We start from the raw sequence: 23,648 nt of genomic DNA, 5'->3' as shown, positions 1-23,648 counted from the left end.
AAAGAATCTGAGATAGCCTCCCAAGTCAACTGAATAGGTGTTTAGATTTTACCATTAGTTTGACACTATAACCAGGATGGCCTACTGGAGTGTGCATGATAAGATGGCAACCAGCAATCATAGTTATAATATTTCAAATATGTACAACAGTACAGTTTGCAAAACCATATACAACCCTTCTCAAGGGCCTAACAAAAATCATTGCAGTGAAAATTCTTCTACTCTCAGGGTTTGCCAGGGTGGGAGACCAAAACCTTTGCCTATTATGGTAATCTGTGAAGTTACATGTAACAAAATACCTACCTGCAAGCTTTAGCACAGTGTAATAACAAGCCAGTTTAAAAAACATATTTGACATTAACACGTGCTTGGCGAAATAAATAAATCAGGCCTCCTGGCTTTGTCACAATGTTTCATAATCAATCAAACTGTGGAATCTGATATAACTTTTCCTAAGGAACCAATAAGAGCCCTTGCCTTTACCATTGGCTTGATACCATAACTAACACGGTTCTATTCAAGTGCATATAAACTAGCAACCATTGTCCATACAGTTATAAAATTACAAACATGTAGAAAAATTGAGTTTTCCAAGCAATATACAAACTATTTCAATTGCGCCCAACAAGAATCGTCACAGTGAAAAGACCCAGGGTTTGTCGGGTGTGTGGCCAACCCAAGAACCCTTGCCTACTAGGATGATCTGTGAGATCACATATCACAAAATATCTATTTATAGCCTCTGACACTGTTAAAGGCCTAGTGGATTCAACAAATGTGTTTCACAATAAATAAGCTAGGCCAGGCCTAGTACGTTTGTCATACTTGTTCATAATACATAGGGCAGACCTGTGGCATTAGACATACCTTCTCCCGCTGCACCAATCTGGCTAATCGCTTATCACCACAACCAACTTAGGCCTACTGTTTTAAGTGTAAGCTTTCCCACAAAGCAATCATTAGGCACGCATTCAAAAAATTGCAAAAGTATACACCATTACAATTAGCTAAGCAAAATATGATCCCTCCTTACAAAGATTCTCACAGAGGAAATATTTTTATCCAGGGTTTGTCACAGGGATCACCAACAACAACAAAACCTTTGCCAATAAGATAATCTGTAAGATTTAATGTAAGAAAATAAATACCTATCTGTAGGCTTTAATACAGAGTAACAACAATCCTCCCTTAAATGGACTGATGTTAGCATACGCTTTTCACATGAATATGTCAGGCCTTCACAGACAAGATAGCTTTGCATGATAGTGTCTGGTTGAAGCAGCTGGATAAACACATGATGATAGCTGGTTGGAGAATAGGCACTCTTTCTGTGGAAGCATACAGCTTTTGCCAAATCAAAAGCTGTACTCAGAAGAACCAACATCTGGGAAGAGCCGCAACCCCTCTCTCTAGTACTGTCGAAAGCTCTTATTTTTGATCACATAAGGTCTCATGAGCTGTCAAGTTGGTTCTAAAAAGGTGGCCAGTGTCTATACAGTTTACAACAACAGCTCATACTTATGAATAATCAGGTGACAACTGACAGTTTTGTCACAATACAATTGTCCACATATTAGATGCCGATAGAAGAATCAGTCAGTCATAGACGTTTCAACCTCACACACCATGAATTGGATAAGGTCATCGTCAGGATGCAAAGTTGGTGTTATATTTATAATAGCCACTTTTGAATCAAAACGGTTCCTTTTAAAACTGTCATGGAGTACTGTCAAAACTGTAACAAGGCTTAGCCTGCTAAACAATCACATCAAATTTCACAGTCGGGTTGTTTGTTCTCCATGCGGTAGTGTCCTCTGTCCTTACCATGCTTCATCGTCAGTGTCTTCTTTAATCTCAGGCATATCCTTGCTCTCCAGTAGGTTTCACTGCTGCCTAAGTGTGTATTTATATTTAATCCCGTCACCAGCTCTACAGAAGGTACTACGTACAACTACCCCACTCTCTCTGAATGAACAGATCAGAATTCCAAACTTCAGTCCTCAAAATACAAGAGGCAGGACGCCCGATTGCACTCCAGGCCTCTGACCTCTTAGTTTTAACCTTCTCTTTGTTCTCCTGCAGTTTATCCTTTCTGGTTCTGATATCTTAACCCTCTCTCTCCCCCTTCATCCAGGTGGGTCCTTCCGGCTCAGGGAAGAGTACAATCATTCGACTCCTTTTCCGCTTCTATGATGTCAGCGGGGGCAGCATCAAGATAGATGGGCAGGATATCTCTGCGGTAAGAACACGTTTGCAGTGTTTGTGTGAATAAATGAGTGGGTCACACTGTGAAATGAGACGGCCTTTCTAGACCAGCGCACGAATGGCAAGGAATAATACTTCAACTCGCGTCTCTGTTGAGTACCTTGGAACAGTGGAAACCATAGAAGCTGCTACTAAATCTCAACAGAGTAAGTGCACTGGAGCTCCATATCTCACCAACCTTAACCTTGGGTTTTGAACCTAAATTTCATTGAGTGCCCTGCCGTGGTGTTAGTTCATTTATGTTTTGTAATTGTTGATGGCTGCCCAACAACCAGAGAATTAACACTGGTTTGTAAATAGTATCAGGCAACGGAGAGGTAGAAAGATCAGGCATTCTTTTGCATGCATTACAATGTATTCTCCAGGCATGCTCCAACTCGTGATTAAAAACCAGTCCCATCAAAACGTGTGCAAGGGAGGGGCGTGGCCTGCTGCAACCAAGATGGCTGCGTAACTGCGTCGCTGTATACCGAAAGCCGTGCATCCGTTTCAACCCATCCCATCTTCATCCACAGCCACCCTGACGACCATCTTGGAGTGACCTCCTCTCTGATATTCAACTGCATGAGTTGGTGATGTTGGGTGACCCTGCACGCCTGTTTGGTTCAGTGTGGAAGGTAGTTGGGTATAGTTTATTTACCTGACATATTATATCAAGACACATAGACCTGTACATACTTGTTATTCTCATTTTAGTGCAGTTTGTTGTCATATATAGTTCCGTGGCTAGACCTGGTATTTCATGGGCCGAGAAAATAAATGAACGAAATGGTAAAAACAACCCGAAAAAGAAGTGGTTGGGTCTGGCCTCCCTGGAAAGGCACAATGTAGAAGTACCCTTTTCCCAAGAGACACACCTTGGCCCAAACACAGCCCCAACCTTTGCAGGCAAATGCAACGCAACGCTCATTACAGCAACATTATTATTTCATCACTAGGGTGTAACTTTAAGCAGAATTTTACTCACTCTGATGCACAGGGAGGATTGTTGGTAGTTATGGGCTCAATAAATGATTCCCAATTTTAGATGCTTGAGTTTTTTAAGGTTTACTGTCCTAGTGTGGGAAACATAATGCTAGCAACGTGATATTGTGGTGATTTCAACCTCACGTTTGACTCTACAATGGACATGTGCAATGTGTTGAGGGCAAGTTCTACCGGAGCGTCATTAACACGCAGCAGATTGTGTTCATGACTGATATAGTAGATGAGTGATGTGCCCTAGTGAGACGGGTATTATGAAGCATCTTTCTCCTTCCATTCCTTTCTGTCTGATTCCCACTCCAGCATTATTTTTGGCTCATGGTAAGAGAAATAATACCTTATTTAGGTTTGATGGATGTGGTACTCTTTCAAACGTGGCAGATATCCCGTCTGCCATATTACAAGTGCCATAGAATATAATGCACTTGAAATATGGTGGAATATGGTGGAACGGACGTCTGCCATGTTTGTGACACCGTATCCCACCCGCCAAACTTTAAATAAGACCCGTAGTGGATTCTTGATCACCAATATTTACAGAGTGCGCTCTATGACTGTTCTCCAGCGAATCTGGACTTACTTTGCCCGGACGTGCCAAAACCATCTCTGGTGACTCTCTGCATACATGAAGACAGGCCACCGTCAGAGGGGAGACTAAGAAATGTAAAAAAGAAAAAACAAAGCACCCAGGATTTGGAAAAACATCCCCATGTCCGTAAGAATTGTCTTTACATGCAGCATTCAACTTAGGAAAGAGTTGGAGGCCCACCTCTTTGAGAGGCCCTACATCACAACTCATAACTCCCCAATAACCAGCTGTCTTTCCTATCAGTCAGTGACTCTGTGCCTGCCTTTGACCCTGTACGGTGCTTCACATATACCACGTACTGACATACAGAGCTGGGCATCCCATCGCAGGCTCTCAGAGATGTAGTTTTTAGAGCTGTGATGCAAACAGCTATTGAGTTCTTTGACATCAATATTCGGTTCCATCTCCCAACTCTCCTTAGTGTGAGAAATATTTAAAATGTAAATTAGAAGGATTTTGACAGCAAAATTGGCAGGAGTGCTTAAATCTATTTTCATCCAGCTTACACAGCTGGAAAGCACTGCACCCTCTATGGAAAGACAATATGGAATTGAATGAAACATTTAAACCTTCAGGGAAATGAATAGCTCTTAGCTTCTCTTCCTAGAGGCAGCAAATTGGGAGGTTAAATACATCAGTAGAAGTGCTTGAATGTGTCAATATAGGGAAGGTACAAGATGTAGCAGACCTTTATCTTGATATTTCAGAAGGAGCACTGAAGAATTGTCATTGTGGTGTTATAGTCGACAGTCTGTGGACTGGTATGTGAAAGCAGCCATACTGCAAGAGAATGTGGACATTTACACTGACCCTATGGGGCTAATACAGGCCCCGCACAACTGGTCGATACCTGGTTGGAGGTGACTTGGGTTGATGGTGAACTCAGGTAAGAGACCACCTGCTGGAGCCGCTCAGTGTTGTAGAAATTAAGACCACCATGGAGGGGGAAGGCACCTGGCTCTGATGGGCTGACTGCTGAATTTTCTAAGGAGTTCAAGAGGGAACTGGGGGACTGTTCACTAGGCCTACATATTGAGTGACTGCAGGTCAGTAGTTTGCCACCAGCAACACGTGAAGCAGTGGTGATGGTGCTCATAAAGCCAAATAAAGATGACAAGGACTGTCAGTCATACCACCCACCATCTCTCCCAGTTAAATCCAGACAACAATATTCTGGCTTAGGTAGCCCTGAACTGACTCACACCACTAATGGATAAGCAGGTCCTACAGAACCCATTGGGGTTTAGCCTTGGCAGAGCGGCCATGTGCAGCCTCAGAACCATTTTCCCTCTTGTCCACCAGAGACCAAAAATTAGTCTGTAAAAAATCTGTATTTTGGATGCCGAAATGGCTTTTCACTTACTAGAATGGCCATTTTAAATGGAGATTACGTGGATGCTAGTGCTGGGTCCATACCTCCATGCGGTATGTGCATTGCAGAGAGTTCACTAAGTTAAAACTGTAGAGAGGACTCGGATACAAAGCAAGGAGGAGTAACCTCCACTTTCTAGGTTTCCCTGAGGGTGAGGACGGCACAAAGCCACAACTGCTCTTGGAATCTTGTATATCCTCCTGGATGCTCATAGGGAAGCTGTCCCCATATTTTACTGTACAAGGAGCACACAGGTCCTTGGCACAGAGGCTGCCTCAGGTGTGACCCCTTATCACATGATTGCTAACCTGCTGAATTGTATGGACAGAGACTCCATCATCAGAGGAGCCCGAGCTGCAGGGACACTGCAGTATCAATCGATGCACATCATGGTGGTCCCGGACTACACCTGACAAGTACATCAGCAAAGGTAGTCTTTTGATGCCGTCAAACAAAAGTTGAGATCCTTAAAACTTCAATATATGATGCTGTTCCCGGAGAAACCTAAAGTGCTCCTTGACTCCAATTCCTTTTGCTTTCAATCTCTTGAAGCACCCTGGGACTGTGCGACAGAACAGAAAACTCTGAAATGCAACATCACCCCACCCCACCCCTCTGGAATCACCCGGACGGAACAACTGGGTTCCAGCAGGAAACAAGAACATGCCCAAGAAGCTACAACAATCCCCAAGTGATGCAGCGTGGCTCAGGGTTCACCTCACGCCTCAGAAACAGAAGACAACAATCGAGGAAAAGGAGTGGGGTCAAGGATTTCCTCATTGATTCGCACCACACTCTGAGATGCAGCTTCTCAGTTATGACCTGGAACATTAATGGGTTGAATGACCGCATAAAGAGGGGTGCAGTCCTCAAGTTTGCAAAGCGCCATACACCTGCAGTTCTGATGCTACAAGAGACACATCATCTGGGACCTAAATGCCCTCTTTGGATGTGATAGGATCTACCTTGCAAAGAACACTAAAGGCTTCAGGAGAGCGGCCATATTCCTGCACAGAAATTTCCCATTCATGGTTTCCCAGACTACGCGTGATGCACTATGGAGATTTGTCACATTAGAAGGCTGGCTAAAAGGAAAAAGATATAATCTACCCCACCCCACAATTATTCAAATCCTTGTTGGAGGCAGTGAAAGTGTGTGTACTGGGGCTAACACAGGAGACTGTATTGCCACCCTAGACCCAGAGACATGGGCCAGGCTGGCCATAGGGGTGGGGGATAGATGTGGGGGATGTTTAATTTGGTGGAAGGCCTAGAACTGTGCGATATGTGGTGCATTTGGCACCCAATGGCAAGGTAATACATGCATACATCAGCGGCACATAAGACTTTGTCCCTTATTGACCTCACGCTGCTCCCCACATCAGTAATTTTAAGCACTGCGTCGGCCACGTTCATATCCCCAGTCGTAGTCCGATTCAGAGGCCCTCCTGAAGGACCCAGTCAATATGGCAAATTAACATCTTGTACACAGCGAACAAACAATGCCCATAAGTCCTATTGCGGTTGTTGAGGGTGGCCTGGTGGAATCACCGGGAACCCTTTGGGCAACTATGAAGCCCACCCTGCGAGGAGTCACCAAATCTTATGTAAAGGCAAAGAAAAGTCAGAAACAACAAAAAGCTTTGAAGGCAGACAAGAATATCAAGGCACAACAGGAGAGAGAAGCACCAGGAGATATCATAGCCCTTTTTTTTTATTTTTTACTTTGAACCATGTCGTACAACATGGCGAAAAAAAACACTGTCAAAGCACTTTAATTCCACTATTTGGGTTTGTGAATATTTTTAAGGTGGCATGTTGTACAGCAGGCCAGCGTTGACCGCATCATAGCACTTGTGTTTTTTCTTTCAGCAATGCTGTACAGCATGTCTAAAACAAGCTTGATAAAACCAATAGATCTCGCATAGGCCTTGTCAATCATTATTTTTGGTTGATGGGTCTCAAAGCACGATGGGGCAGGGGGGAAAGGGGTGGCCCACACCAGGTGCCTTAAGATATTTAAAAAAGCAGCCTATTCGTGACCAACTAAGTGAGTCAGAACAAATGCAACTGTTACATTTGTCCTTGTTGCCACTTTTTTGCTGCAGAGTTTCCAAAGAATAGCATTCTTCCTGTGCCTTGAAAATGTATTTTAATGCGTGTCAGTGTGCCGTTTATTAAACTAAGAGAAACCTCTTGTTGAAATTTGTGAAAGTTAACAACTATGCAATACAACACAACTGTGCCCTTGAGCACAAGGAGCAGGGATTGTATGGGAGACTCGACGGCATGCATAACTCTCTGCAGTGTGTTTCCTGGCCAGAGTGGCCATGAAGGCCAAACGGAAGCCCCGGCACACGCTGCTTGTGTAGCGCCTAGACTCCCAGCTGCCAGGCTGCAGGTATACTAAAAGTCTACAATAGGTGAGATTGGGGGATCTTCCTGCAGAGCAACAGAGAGCGATTCCACATCCCTCGACTGCTGCAGTCCCACGCTGCAAGGTTAAATATTTCTACTCTCTTTTTGAGGCTACCAGCTGCAGAGACAGTGAGTGGTTCTCTTCTAGAAAGTCTCAATGAAACATATTCAATAAAATAAGTTGACTTCAGTACCACTGAACGTTAATTTGCTGTGAGGAACAAGAGTGCTTGACTCAAAAGTGTCTGCTCCATTTAAAATCCTTCTTGTGTTTTAACAGTTTACCCATCCTGTACTCTTCCCCCCACCAACCTGTGTACCACTTGAAACTTCATCTTGTTCAGTGACTCAGCCTCTCCACCTGCTCCCTGAGAATCTTACTGAGCCTGGTGCTTTCAGGTGCAGACATAAAATCCAAGTTTGAAAGCTCAATCATTTAAATAACTTGTGTAGTGTTAAAGAACCCTAGGTACTAGCATCAGTGCACTCTACAGAGACAGGAAAGACCAAAGAAACTACAATGCGGGGGTCATTACGACCCCAGCAGTCGGTGCAGTAGTGGCGGTTGTACCGCCAACAGGCTGGTGGTACATACCGCCATATTATGACATTGGCGGTTTGGCAAAAGCCAAACCGCCCATGTACCACACCGACCGCCATAGCGGTAACGACCCCCGGGCTGGAGACTACAGTCTCCAGCCCCGCGGCCATCACTAGGCCGCCTACAGTATAATAACACACCCCACCGCCATGGTTCCTGTGGCTTTTTTACCACCAGAAAACTATGGCGGTAGGCACTATCAGTGCCAGGGAATTCCTACCTTGACACTGATATGGATCTCTCCTGTCCCCCTCCCCATCCCAAGAGTCCCCCCCCTCCCAACCCACGAAATACACACACCTACACGCACATACATACACACGCATATCAACATTCACCCACACATGCATACATTCATACACACACAGCAACACTCACTAACATACATTCTAGCACACACGCAATCACATGACACAACATACACTCACACCCATTCATGCACACACACATTACACACGGCTCACATCCGCATGCACACATACAAACACAGTCACACCCCCCCCCCCCCCACCCCACACACACACACACAAAACAACCCCCGCCCCTCTCCCCTGTTGGAGAACCTGACTTTCCTGCTTGCAGGGGGTCCTCCGGCAGGAGACGGGATGCGGTGCTGCTGCTCCTCCAGCAGAACACCGCCAGGCCATATCATGGGACTTGATACGGTCGGCGGCGTTCTACTGGCATCAGCAGCGCCACCTTACCACCGTCTGCCGCCATGACCGTAGCCGGAATTCCGCTAGACTTCTGGCGGAATTCTGGCTATGGTCATAATATGAGGGGCGGTAAGTAGCCACGGCGACGTTCTTTTGGAGGCCGTCGCCATGGTGGTAGGTGGCATTTGCCGCCTAGGTCATAATGAGGACCTAAGGGCCAGATGTAGGTAGGTAGAAAATTGCGATTTGCGAGTCCGTGCGACTCGCAAATTGCAACTCGCAATTCACCATGCAGAAAGGTGTCTCAGACACCTTCTGCGACTCGCTATGGGGTCGCAAACACCCACATCATTAATATTAATGAGGTGGGTCGCAGTTTGCGACCCCATTGCGAGTATGGGCACTCACGGGGATGGTGGCCTGCTGGAGACAGCAGACCACCATGTCCGTGACTGCTTTTTAATAAAGCTGTTTTCTTTTTCCATCTGCAGCCCGTTTTCCTTAAAGGCTAACGAGCTGCACTTAGGAAAAAAACTGAAACCTTTTGTTTCGGTATTTTTCATAGCAGGCAGTGGTCCATTGGACCACTACCGGCTCTGAAAAATTATTTTTTGTTTCCATTCACAAAGGGGAAGGGGTCCCCTGGGGACCCCTTCCCGTTTGCGACTGGGTTACCATCCACTTCAAGTGGATGGTAACTGCGAGTTCATTTGCGACCGCTTTTGCAGTCGCAAATGAAATTGCATGGCATTGCGAGTCGCAAATAGGAAGGGAACACCCCTTCCTATTTGCGAGTTGGAAATGCATTTTGCGAGTCAGATCCGACTCGCAAAATGCATTTTTGCATAGCGGAGAGTCTTTTGCGCCTCGCAAACGGCGCTTTTCGCCATTTGCGAGGCACAAATCCTTACCTACATCTGGCCCTAAGTGTCTTATGTTTTCCACAACTAAAAGAGTCATGTTTTCAGACTGAGATGGGGAGGTCACTTTACAGAGTACAAGGTGGTTTAAAAGTGAGTCTTTGCAGAACCAGAGATCATTTTGCAGACCTCAACTCAACCTGGCTCTTAACTTCCCTAATCCTAACATCAGTTTCAGGTGTCTTCTTCCACAACAGGCTTCCTTAGAAGTGTCTGCTTGGAAACCTTCGTGTTATGTAGGTCCTTCCCTAAAGGCGAGCTTTCCGCTTCCTTTCTGAGTGTTATTGCGTGATGGTCTCCTGCTGAATCTTCATACCAATGCAGCCACTACTTGAAAGAAAGCTCTCTTCTTCACATCACCTCCTGGCATTTAAATAAAGATATGGGAGTAAAGGGGATTCAGCTTCACCAGATGGCATCCATAGGCCTTGAAGTAAATGTTCTGCCTACTATCTTCTGTCACTCCTATCATGGAATGTCACGTAGGCAGGATGTCCGTAAAACAAGTGACCAGGAACGACAAGCAGTTTTGAGTCATTGCAAGGGGCTATGATCCCTCACTTGAACCATTTACTTCCACAAACCCAAGCAAGTCATGTTCTCAAAGGCCAAGGTCTAGTTAAGCATTTTTCTCACAGTTGCCTATTTTACTACTCAGCCCATCTTTAAATGCAGAAATAAACAATCAGGGGCACCTTAAAAGCACTTGACTCTGTACCTGTGACAAAATTACCCAACAAACCCAAATCTGCTACGTCTATTGTCATGATGTTGTGGTTCTGGCAACCAGGGCTTTAGAAAGTAGGGTCTCTGCAATTAGACCCACTTCAGGGCAGCAGTGAGCGCCATTGTCTAACTGTCCTTCTCTGCCTGAATTTCTGCTGCCACCACTAGCTTGCCCAGTACATGGCCAATGGCCAATGGAGTTCTGACCATACTTTCTTTCTTCTAGGTGAAACAGGCATCACTGCGCTCACATATCGGGGTGGTGCCACAGGACACCGTGCTCTTCAATGACACCATCCGCAACAATATCCGCTATGGGCGCGTGACGGCCTCTGACGATGAGGTAGAGATGGCCGCCCAGGCTGCTGACATACACGAACGCATCCTTTCCTTCCGAGATGGTACGGCCAACATCTTATGTCCTCATTCTGTGGCTGATAGTGTGTGGGAGGCGTGGGGGACTGCTGTGGTGGGGCTTACAGCGAGGCTCCAAGTCAAGTAGGGAACAGGCAGAGCTGTGGATGGTAAACGAGATGTGGATGGGTGAGATTGGGAAGTATTACGCAGTGGCACAGAATCCAGAGAATTACCAGATAGAATAAGATACATTTTTACCCCATGGGTGGAATGCAAGTTTGGTGGCTTCCTTATGTAGCTTGGTATTAACACTAGGAGGAATCATCTCCCTACTTAGTAGTGTTTTATGTTGCTGGGCACCCTAAATACTGCTGTCTGCTTGGTTTCATAGTACCCAGATTGATTTTTTCTCTAAAGGGCTCAATCCAATGGCAGACAAAGCCTGTAGGTCTCTAGCGTACAGTTTGACTTTTACCCTTCATTATTACAACCTGATACTAGTCATATTCTATAGGATGTAGGGTTAGTGAGGTGGTGGGTTTCCTTTGGGTCCTGAAGGAAACCCCCAGACCTAACAGCTAGTGTGTCGCAGCTGAAACAAGTCAACCATTTCATGATGCAGAAGGTTTCCTAACAAACTACTCACCGCTCCTAATTTCGATCTTAGCCTTGTGAGAGTGGAGCGAGGTCACATCAAAGATTCTGAGCCTCCCACTTAATAGTTTTAATTTAAGAGAGATATACAGGACAAATACATCCACACAATGCTCGCAGAACAGAGCTCTGGTTGAGATCAACTAGCAGCATGTTTGCTGTTGAGGGGTGAGCCCCAGGAATCAGCAGGCCACCTAGTGTGGGTGAAGGTTCCTCGTTCTAATATGATATCCACAACAGCGTTCCCCATACTCCGCCTGTTACCAATGTGGGATTCATCCACTCTCTACATGGGCAGTTACCTCTATGTATCTGTAATGAGAGGTACCTCTGCTGCTTCCATATCTGTAATGAGAGGTATTTCCGGTGCTTCCATCTATGTATCTGTAATGAGGGATACCTCTGGTGCTTCCATCTATGTAACTGTTATGATAGGTATGTATCTGTAATGAGAGGTATCTGCGGTGCTTCCATCTCTGTATCTGTAATGAGAGGTTCCTCTGGTGCTTCCATCTATGTATCTGTAATGAGAGGTACCTCTGGTGCTTCCGTCTATGTATCTGTAATGAGAGGTACCTCTGGTGCTTCCATCTATGTAGCTGTAATGAGAGGTATCTCTGGTGCTTCCATCTATGTATCTGTACTGAGAGGTATCTCCGGTGCTTCTCCCTGTGTACCTGTAATGAGAGGTATAACTGGTGCCTCCGATATACCTCTAGTAAGAGACATCTCTGATGTATGTGTAATGAGAGGTATCTCCAGTGTAATGAGATATATAACTGGTGTCTTCTTATGTACCTGAAATGAAAGTTCCCTCTAAGTACGTGTAACCAGAGATGTCTCTGTTGGTTCTCTCTGTGTGCCTGTAATAAGAGGTATCACTGATACGTCCCTCTATGTATCTGTAATGAGAGGTATCTCTGGTGTAATGAGAGGTATAACTGGAGCCTCCCGTGCACCTCAAATGAAAGTACCTCTACGTACCTGTAACGAGTGGTGTATCTGTATCTGTAATAATAAGAGGTAGCTCTCCATCTATGTATCTGCAATGAGTGGTGTCTCTGGTGCATTTGCCTGTGTAGCTATAACAGGTACCTAGGTGTACCTCTATCAAGATATATCAGGTGGTCCTCCCGCTGTGCCTGCTGTGAGAGGTACATCTGTTTACCTCCATCAAGACATAATTCTGATGCTCTTCCTGCTTGCCTTTAATGAGAGGTGTATATATGATGGTTCTTCCTGTGTGCCTGAAACAAGAAATATCTCTGGTGCTTCTGCTTTTGTACCAGTTACAAGAGGTGACCTTCTCTCTTTAGGGTACGATACTCAGGTTGGGGAGCGCGGCTTGAAACTGAGTGGAGGAGAGAAGCAGAGAGTGGCCATTGCTCGCACCATCTTGAAGGCTCCACAGATCATCCTACTGGACGAGGTAACGATGGGGGCCTTCTTTATATGCCATAAACATCATAATCAGTAGTCCTCACTCAGGGAACCCATAGCTTCATGCCCACATTTATCCATAGCGTCTTCTTTGCTGACAACTGAGTCCAAACTAAAGCCCTGAAGCCCTGCTCCTATATCGATCTGTAAACTGGACATCTCCTGTTCTCATGCTCGCCTCTGAATCGTTACTCAAGCTTGGATCTTCCAAGCCCTTGCTCAGGCTCTGAATCTTTGTCCATTTATAAGATCCCCTTCTTCCATGTCACGGGCTAAGGTCTGATCTCTCACTAAAGTGGTGATCCTTCCTAACACCTCATTTAGACACCATATCTTTGACTTCTCATTCAAGCTCTGAATCTTTGCCGAAGGTCTGAAGCCATTCTATTCTATCTGACTACCAGACCCCTCATTTTAGAACCCCAAACTCTGTCACGCTATAACACTTCTGAAGCAGTGCCCTTACGCCCCTAATGCCCAACTCAACTTCTGATTGCACACTCGTGCTATGAACATCTCAGCCCTCATTGAAGAGCTCAGTGTTTACTCAGAGAATCAAGCAGTGAATCACTGAGCTGTCACGAAGAACCCATTCAACCCTCACTTAAAAGCTTTGTACATCTGAGCACTCACGCAAGCTCTGAGCATCTGTCCCCTCCATCAAGCACTCAGTGTCGTCTCCTAGACCTACTAATAACCAGAGTTCCTTCCTTCCCCGCTGTAGGCTACATCTGCTTTGGACACAGAGACAGAGAGAAACATCCAGTCCTCATTGGCCAAGGTCTGTGCCAATCGCACATCCATCGTAGTGGCTCACAGGTAAGAGTGAAGGTGTGGGCTTTCCTGGGCACATACACCGTTTGCCTCGTTAGCTTAAGATAACCCTTTAGGGAGCGTTCAACGCCAAAGGGATTTGGAGGTGGGGGTCGACCTACTTAACACAGTACAGGCTGAGACAGCAATGCTATCTCACGAGTTACAGAGTTTACACAACCTAAGGCCTTGGATAGCCGATAGATACATCTCTAACAGCAGATAGACTCAAAGCTCAGACAGAGAAATGCCCTCATGTTACATTGATTTTACCTAATGCGGTCTGCTCCACACCTACAACCTATTGTTGCTAGGGCACTGTACATACCATGGTGCCTGCCAGCATGCAGACAGTCAGTGCAGTTGTTCTAAGGTCAGAACAACCTACAAAACAAAACAGTTCACACTCATACAAAGACTGATTGAAAGTCCTCAGGGAAAGAGTACAGAGGAATGAGAGATCTGAGGGAAATGCTGTGAAGAGGTAATCTGGCTAATCCAGAAACATAGATAAATGAGCAGAAAAGCTATTTTTTGACAATCTGCTTTATTAAATCTGTGATACCAAAGTAGCCTTTACAGACAACCCCTAAATGGGCAGTAGTAAACAAACACATTGGTGAACCACAAAAAAACGGGTATACTAGTAAGTGTATTGATTGAAGCATAATCCGAAACAAACTATGGGGGTCATTCCGACCCTGGCGGTCCATGACCGCCGGGGACCGCGGAAGCACCGCCAACAGGCTGGCGGTGCTTCCTGGGCCATTCTGACCGCAGCGGTAAAGCCGCAGTCAGAAAAGGGCAACCGGCGGTTTCCCGCCGGTTTACCCCTGGCCCAGGGAATCCTCCATGGCGGCGCTGCTTGAAGCACCGCCATGGGGATTCCGACCCCCTTCCCGCCATCCTGTAACAGGATGGCGGGAACGGGTGTCGTGGGGCCCCTGGGGGGCCCTGCACTGCCCATGCCACTGGCATGGGCAGTGCAGGGGCCCCCTAACAGGGCCCCATAAAATTTTCAGTGTCTGCTTTGCAGACACTGAAAATCGCGACGGGTGCCACTGCACCCGTCGCACCCCTTCAACTCCGCCGGCTCCATTCGGAGCCGGCTTCATTGTGGAAGGGGGTTTCCCGCTGGGCCGGCGGGCGGCCTTCTGGCGGTCGCCCGCCGGCCCAGCGGGAAAGCCAGAATGGCCGGTGCGGTCATTCGGCGGCTCCCGCCGCCCGCCGGGGTCAGAATGACCCCCTATATGTTTGATATAAGCAAATAAAACATTACAGAAAATATAAATGGTCAATTACGAACATTACTTACAGCTAAAATAAAAATAAGTTTCATGTTCTCAATTTATTTCAACACCCTAAATAATCTTGCTTATTTCCAGCATCTGTCTATAAGACGTGTCTACAAAACATACAACTCCCTGACACTAACAGGGTGTCCTGGGTTGAGCACAGAATTTCCTTGACAGCCAGCACTCGTCTAAGCCTCTTCCCTTACTGAACTATTACGCATCATAGGGCAACTTAATAGATAGATAGTATAAAAAGGTATAAATCTAGCAGTATAAAAAATAACTAGTTACTGTGGCCTTTAGTTTGTTTCCAACATAAATTTAAAAAAACACCAGCAATCGCAGGTTCCGCAACACCTCACTCTGTTGGCTTGAGAAGAGGACAGAAAAGCTCCCCTAAGCAGGGGGCTCTTTCCCTACAAATGGCATCTTGAATTTAGTTTACTTAGTAGAAAAAGTACTATACGTTTCTAGCATGTGTGGATGTATAGACACATGCTCTCCTTACTCTTGCCCAGTTGCGGCTTGCAGCTCGCAGCTCTTAAAAGGCGCGGGCGGGTGCGGCGCGACAAGAAGGGGACAGCGGTGGGAGGAATACATTATTATTATTTATTTATTTTTAAATGATAAAAACTTACCTGAACGGAGGCCACGCCACTCCTCCGTCTCTGCTGCCTTCTGCTGCAGGAACAGGCTCCCAGCCTGCCCTGCACCAATCCTGACGCTGCTCACAGCAGGGTCAGGATTGGCTGGAAGGGCCCTCTCAGGCAGACTGTGCAGGCTCTCTCCAGCCCAGCAACACAGCGCTGGGGTGGAGAGAGCCAACTGCGAATGTGTGTTTAGTCGGCCAAACACAGGTGTGCTCTGAGGGAGAGTGCTGAGCACTCTCTTTCAGTGCACGACACCCCTGTGGCCCGCCGTTTCAGAACAAAAGGATAATAAACACAGCTTATTATCCTTTCGTTCTGAAAGGTTTGCAGCGTCTGCTGCTGGCAGGGGGGCGACGCTCCTCCGCCCTTATGGAGGAGCCGCCCCTGCTCTTGCCTCCTGGTGTTGGGCTCAAAGACCTGTCGAGTCAGGCAATGTGCTGTGAGTATTTCTTTAGTTCACAAAACCCATGGGCACCTAATGCACCCTACATTGTGTTTTTTACCGCCATCAGGGTTGGACTTGTCCAAGACCAATGCAGCTCGAAGACAAATGCGCAGCCTTTCAGCTTTTTTGGGTCTAGCAGTTCTACTGTTCAAGACTGAAGACTCAGAAAATAATCACAGCGTGGTTGGCGCTTATAGGTCTGTTTTTCTGGATGATAAACCACCTGACCTTCTCCACAAACTGTGGCTGTCCTGCAGTGATGCTTCATGTGCGGGGCTTCTTTGGAATGGCCTAAGCACTCTACGTTTTTCAGAGCATTGCAGTTGACAATGAAAAGAGAAAGGGGCTACCTGACAATTCTGCCCGAGGTGTAATGCAAAATAACTTTGGTCAAACCAGCATGGCGTTTGCAACATCTGTCTCTCCCCCAACTATGATTCTTCCTCGCCTTTCACTACAAAAAGACACTGAGGTATTAAAGACAGGGGTTTTGGGCTTACAAGAACATGAAGCAGCAACTTTCTTCGGAGATCCCTGGTATCTTCGGGGGAACACAACCCTCTCAACATCAAGGAGGAAGAAGCGGGTTCCTCTGGAGTACCAGCGGCTCAACCTACCACCACCACCACTAGAATCACCAGAGACCTCATTGTAGTTCTGCTTAGTCCCAGGAAGTCCTTTTGGAGATATAGACCCATGCGACCAGGGTCTAGGACCAGGGGATGGGGGTTACTGCTGGAAAGGTTATAACATCAACCCTACGGCTGGCCCTAATTTGGAGCCATACCCAGCAAAGCCACCCCCAAAAGATGAAACACATACCATGCCATTATTCATAGGGCAGTTCACCACCAAAAGGTGGATTTGCAACTCCTACTGGAGGAGGAGAACTTCTTGGTGGAGAGGGTCTACTAAGACTGCATGCACAGAGCAGTTCCTGCTTATGCTCAAGGGCAATTTAAAGTTGGCCCCTGGATAACTTCCAAGAGCTTGTAAACACAATGGTTGTCATACCATGGGTAGAAAAGAATTTTGAAGCTTCTTCCGATGAGCCATTATGTCTGTGGCAAGATTCTCCCAAACTCCATGGTAGTTAATACCGCACATAATTGTGCCTTTGCAAAATCCACATGCCATGCTCCCCTACTAGACAAGTAGAGCAAGCATCTTGACGCTGCAGGCAGATGCATGGCGGTGGGAGCAGCTACCCATTTGCGTATCGTCAAATCTGTGGGTTTGCTATTAAAGTATAACAGGTTTCACTGGGGGCAAATGCAGGTGGTGGTGCAGCACCTCTCAGAAACCTATAAGACCATTTCACATTTCTTGTAGAGAAGATTCCAGCACTCTTCCACAGTGATGAAGTACGGTTCGAGCCACCACACCAATGGGGAGAAGGTGTGTACTCGCTGTACTTCATTGTGGACCACATCCAACCCATCCTATACCTAAGGCCAGGATATGGATACATCCTGATAGGGCACTTCCATATGATACCTCTGCAGAACATCATCAAGCTACTCAGACTTCATGACTGCAACAAACCTGAAGGACGCCTACATTCATATTCCCATCCACCTCGCCCATCACCGGAACCTTTGTTTTGAGGTAAGTGGACAACACTACCAGTTCAAAGTCCTACCCTTCAGTGTCACTACGGTTCCCAGGGTGCTCACGAAGTGCCCATTAGTAGTGGCCACTCATCTGCATGGAGGCAGCATGCATGTCTTTCCATAATTCAAGGACTGACTGATCAAGAGCAGCAGCAGGCAACAATGCATAACACATGCGAGAACAGAGGTGCCCCTGCTTGACAATATAACTATAAAGAAATCCCACCTTCAGCTCCAGTAGATGGAGAACTTCTTGAGCTCAGTGTTAAACGCTGCAACAGAGAAAGTGTATCTCAGTCAGCCCAGGGTGATGGTATTTTAGCTGCCTCTTTTTCAGTCAGCTTGTCTACTTTCTCCAAGAACTGTAATAAAACTCATAGGTATGATGGCTTCTTGCACCACATGCCAGACTACATATGCATCCACTCCAACAGTGCCTCGTCAGGCAGAGGGTCATTGGGAAGATCTAGGGTTGAGAAAGGTCAGCACTCAATGCTCTGTGCAATGGTGGAACAGGAACAATCTGTTCCTTGGCAGGCTTTTCTTGTATCCACTTCCCCAGGTGACCATCACCACCTACTCATCACCCACCAGGTAGGGCGCAGCTCACACCAGTATGACTGTGCATGCAAGATACCTGGACCCATCACCTTTAGGGTCAACACATCAAATACCTGAAACTACTTGGTATCCACCTAGCTCTCAAAGCTTTCTTTAACCTTGTCCAAGCCAAAGTAGACCTCAGAAAGACAAACAACATGATGGCCATGTACTAACTACAGAAAGATGGGTTATTCACTCCTCCACCTGCCTGCAATAGCACAGGAGATTTAGCACTAGGTATTCTCTAACAAGATCCACCTGTTAGCACTTGCCCGGTGTAAACAACTACCTCCGGACCTGCTAAGCGGGGTGCATTGGCAAGTCTATGAGTGGAAATTGCTCCTGCAAGTTATACACATTTACTTTCAGTAGTGAGGAACATCAGCCATTGACTTCTTCGCAGCCCTGTAAAATGCAAAATTTCTACGTTTCACTTCTAGGAACCCACATCCACAGTCATTGGGCAACAGACTATGGATGGAACTGATTAGAGATATTTGCCTACACTTTTCCTCCTCTCCCACTCATCCCGTACATGGGAGAAAGACGAGACAGGTGTTCACCCTCATCCTAGTGGCCCCAATCTGCACCAGACAGCCCTGGCACTCAGTGCTCCTGGAGATGTCCATCAGTCTCCACAAGAAGCTATCAATCAGGCCAGACCTGCTCACATAAGATAACGGCCAAATTGGGCACCCAGACCCCAAGCGGCTCAACCTAGCCATCTGGCACCTTAGGTCTTAGAGTATGGCTATGTAAAAATCCCTGATGAGTATATGGCCATACTGTCTGAGCCGCATAGGCCTACCAAACGTGCATGTCCCGCAGCCAAGTGGAAGAGAGTTATACACTACTGCATCTCAAAACAACCAGACCCCTTCAAGAACACGGCTCAAGACATCATTTGCTACTTCTTACACCTACAAAGGACTGATGTGGCATACATGCAAATAGCGAACACTCATTGCTCTTCAAAATCCCTGTGGTGAAGATATTTATGGGGGGATTTAAAAGGGTACTATCACTAAGAACAATTCTTTCTAGTGCACAAGAACACTCTGGTCTTTAGAACTAATCCAAAAGTCTTTCTGAAGGTAGTCTCACCCTTTCACATCAGCTAGACTACTGAGCGGCCCATAGTCTTTCCACAACCAGATTTGGTAGCAGAAAGGCATTGCTAACCCTACACGTCAAGCGTGCTCCCATGTACTACACTGACAGGGCTAAGTCCTTCCGCAAAACTAACCAATTCTTTGTAGCTTTTGCTAAACTCTACAGTGGTCACCCCATTGCCAAAGCAGACATTGCTCGGTGGATTTTAAGGTGTAACCAAACTTTCTCAGCTAAAGCTAACTGTGGACTCACTTAATCTCCAAGTGCACACACTGTTTGCAAAAAGGTGGTGACCATGGCTTCCATGGGTAACATCCCATTAGCAAACATCTGCAAAGAAACCACCTGGTCAGCACAACACACCTCTACCAACCACTATCCTGTGGACGTCCTAGCCCATCAACAGGCTATAGTTAGCCAAACTGAATTAAGAATATTGTTCCAAACATTTGCATCATCTGCCCTCAAGCCTACCTAGGAGAAAATTACTTTACAGCTTGTGCAGGAGATGTGTATCTACAGCCACACATGCCACAAACAGGAATTGTTACTCTGTAAGCATCTGTGCATAGCACGTAGTGCTTAGAGTCGCTTGTGCCCACCCTCCTGCCTGGAGGCTGGCAATGATAGTACAGTTTTCAGTTTCACTCAGTTGACTTCTTTCACAACTTACTATACACGTCACACCATGGTACTTACTCTACACTCCAATTTCACTGCGTACCCACTGGGTCGGAAACAATATAGTGTGGAGCCGATGCCCATGCGCATTGCGGTCTGAGGGTGGAGTTACAGCACATTCCATGACTCAAAATTTCCTTAAAGAAAACAAGGTCTTATCCTCTGGCCTTTCCTAAAATGGCCTAAGCATTGTAAGGTTTTCAGAGAATTGCTTTGGAGAATGAATAGAGGGAGGGGGTGATGGATTTTGCACCCTAACAATTCTGCTGTCTAAGGGGGTGTCACAGCACCTCCTGTGACGTGAAATTTCTTCAAAGAAAAACAAGTTGTAATGCCAAAGCTCAACACAAGATGGCAAGAGTATGAAGAGCATGAAAGCCATGGCATTAAATGATGCAAACAGATGTTTACAGGGGAAGTAACAGTTCCCTTATTAAAACAGCAGCTGAGGTGAGAACACGAGAAAGAGACATGCAAAGGGAAACACACGTAGTGGTGGGCACTGGAGCAAACCTTCATACCTCTGATCCCAATCTCCAGTATGCCTTGCCTAAAGGGCTGTGGAAGTCTTGATGTCAGCAAGCGTGGTTACACCTTTAAGCCTGCTGCCACCATGCTGTGCAACAGAACGCTCATGTAAAGTCTTTCCTTTGCCTTCCTGCTTGTATGGCTAACTATAGTGTAATGCAATATAGTTTAATCGATGTAAAAAGCCTCAGTGATGGCTCATAACGCGTGTAGTACAGGGTTGGTGGATGTAGTCGGCTCTGTGTCAGGGTGTAATGCGCAAGGGTAAGGCGGTTATTGTTCAGACTGTAAATGCAATATGACTGCCTCTTATGAAATGTTTCAGACACACAGACTATCATTAGGGCAGTATGAGGAGAAGGACAGTCTGTATGAGTGGGGTGCTCTGAAAAGGGCCCATCTGAACTATGTAGCCTTCTTGCATTTGCAAGTGGAGTTGCAGGAGTTCCATTAATCCTAATGCAGGAATGAAACAGAGACCCCACACCCCATAGTTATGTAGTAAAAGAGGTCCCGTTCCCCATGGTTACAGAGTAAAAGAGGCCCCGCACCCCATGGTTACAGAGTAAAAGAGACTCGCACCCCATGGTTACATAGTAAAAGAGTCCCGCACCCCATGGTTACATAGTAAAAAGAGGCCCGCACCCCCTGGTTACAGAGTAAAAGAGGCCCGCACCCCCTGGTTACAGAGTAAAAGATGGCCCGCACCCCTTTGTTACATAGTAAAAGAGACCCCGAGGCCCGCACCCCATAGTTACAGAGTAAAGGAGACCCGCACCCCATTGTTACATAGTAAAAGAGACCCAGCACCCCATGGTTACAGAGTAAAAGAGACCCGCACCCCATGATTACATAGGGAAAGAGGCCCCGCACCCTATTGTTAAATACTAAGAGGCCCGCACCCCATGGCTACAGAGTAAACGAGGCCCGTATCCCATGGTTACAGAGTAAAAGAGACCCGCACTCCATGGTTACATAGTAAAAGAGGCCCGTATCCCATGGTTACAGAGTAAAAGAGAACCCGCACCCCATGGTTACAGAATAAAAGAGACCCCGCACTCCATGGTTACATAGTAAAAGAGGCCCGCACCCTATGGTTACAGAGTAAAAGAGACCCCGCATCCCATGGTTACAGAGTAAAAGAGACCCCACATCCCATGGTTACAGAGTAAAAGAGACCCCGCATCCCATGGTTACAGCGTAAAAGAGACCCCGCGCCCCATGATTACATAGTAAAAGAGGCCCCCACATCCCATGGTTACAGAGTAAAAGAGGCCCCCACACCCCATGGTTACAGAGAAAAAGAGACCCCGCACCCCATGGTTACAGAGTAAAAGAGACCCCGCTCCCCATGGTTACACAGTAAACAACAGTCATAACTGGGGAGTTGTATTTCAAAATAGCGAGATAATTCACATTGATTTGCCCATATATCGATGTTATGGTATTAGCTACCAACATACTGTCCATGTAAGCATACACTGGGAATATAAAGTTACTATTCCTGACTGCACATGTATGAACCTTGACAATATGTTGGCAGTCCATAAAATAGCATCGATGTGTCTTGATGCCGGACTCGTTCTAAAGATTTTTAGCAAAGGAAGCTGGGGTGCCTTGAAAGCTACACGCCCTGGGATGGGGATCTGAACAGGTGGCTCCCACTGGACACCTCAGATCAGTCACTCAAAAAAGAGGGGAACCTCTTCAAAAGTGAGCCACCTGTAACTTTGTCTTCTTTCATCATGTGCCATTTTCACCTGCGCGGCAGTAACTCCTGCGATCGCAGATTGTCACTTCATGTCTACTAAAGGTTCCCTATATCTTTATGTCCTAGTCAGGCATTACAGCAACCACCTTGGATGAAAGCAGACTATAGGGCCCCATTCATAATCCCATACATTATCAGTCCACCGATCGGGACCATTGCTGCATCTGCCCCCGCCACTAGTGCTCTCTCAATTGGCACTACATGTCACTACTGCACCAGTGCCTGTATGTCACCTCTTGCCTCCGCCAGTGGTTCTATCTCGCTTGGCACTGCATGTGGCTGTTTCACCAGTCCCCACGTCACCTCTTGCCTCCTCCAGTGGTCCACTCTCACTTGGCACTGCATGTGGCTGTTTCACCAGTGCCCACATCACCTCTTGCCTCCTCCAGTGGTCCTCTCTCGCTTGGCACTGCATGTGGCTGTTTCACCAGTCCCCACGTCACCTCTTGCCCTCCGCCAGTGGTCCTCTCTCGCTTGGCACTGTATGTGGCTGTTTCACCAGTGCCCACGCCACCTCTTGCCTCCTCCAGTGGTCCACTCTCACTTGGCACTGCATGTGGCTGTTTCACCAGTGCCCACATCACCTCTTGCCTCCTCCAGTGGTCCTCTCTCGCTTGGCATTGCATGTGGCTGTTTCACCAGTCCCCACGTCACCTCTTGCCCTCCGCCAGTGGTCCTCTCTCGCTTGGCACTGTATGTGGCTGTTTCACCAGTGCCCACATCACCTCTTGGCCTCTTCCAGTGGTCCTCTCTCACTTGGTACTGCATGTGGCTGTGTCACCTCTTGGCCTCCACCACTGGTCCTCTCTCACTTGGCACTGCATGTGGCTGTTTCACCGGTGCCCACATTCACCTCTTGGCCTCCTCCAGTGGTCCTCTCTCGCTTGGCACTGCATGTGGCTGTTTCACCAGTCCCCACACCACCTCTTGCATCCTCCAGTGGTCCTCTCTCGCTGGGCACTGCATGTGGCTGTTTCACCAGTGCCCACATCACCTCTTGCCTCCTCCAGTGGTCCTCTCTCACTTGGCACTGCATGTGGCTGTTTCACCAGTGCCCACATCCCCTCTTGCCTCCTCCAGTGGTTCCCTCTCACTTGGCACTGCATGTGGCTCTTTCACCAGTGCCCACACCACCTCTTGGCCTCCATTACAGG

General features: G+C 46.9%; 1 protein-coding gene across 2 annotated transcripts in view; it reads left to right on the top strand.

Annotated features, from left to right (window-relative positions):
* ABCB6 (ATP binding cassette subfamily B member 6 (LAN blood group)) overlaps nucleotides 1-23,648 on the top strand; it is a 190,496-nt gene that overhangs the window by 147,937 nt on the left and 18,911 nt on the right. For both annotated transcript variants that reach the window (XM_069227144.1, XM_069227145.1), the window contains exons 15-18: nucleotides 2,135-2,239; nucleotides 10,758-10,932; nucleotides 12,859-12,971; nucleotides 13,707-13,801. In XM_069227144.1, the coding sequence (XP_069083245.1) occupies nucleotides 2,135-2,239; nucleotides 10,758-10,932; nucleotides 12,859-12,971; nucleotides 13,707-13,801 (488 nt within the window). The remainder of the gene's footprint in view (nucleotides 1-2,134; nucleotides 2,240-10,757; nucleotides 10,933-12,858; nucleotides 12,972-13,706; nucleotides 13,802-23,648) is intronic.

This window comes from Pleurodeles waltl, chromosome 3_2 (genome assembly GCF_031143425.1).
Source record: "Pleurodeles waltl isolate 20211129_DDA chromosome 3_2, aPleWal1.hap1.20221129, whole genome shotgun sequence".
Lineage (NCBI taxonomy): Eukaryota > Metazoa > Chordata > Amphibia > Caudata > Salamandridae > Pleurodeles > Pleurodeles waltl.
The sequence above is the reverse complement of the archived record's forward strand: the minus strand, read 5'-3'. Positions and strand labels throughout refer to the sequence as shown.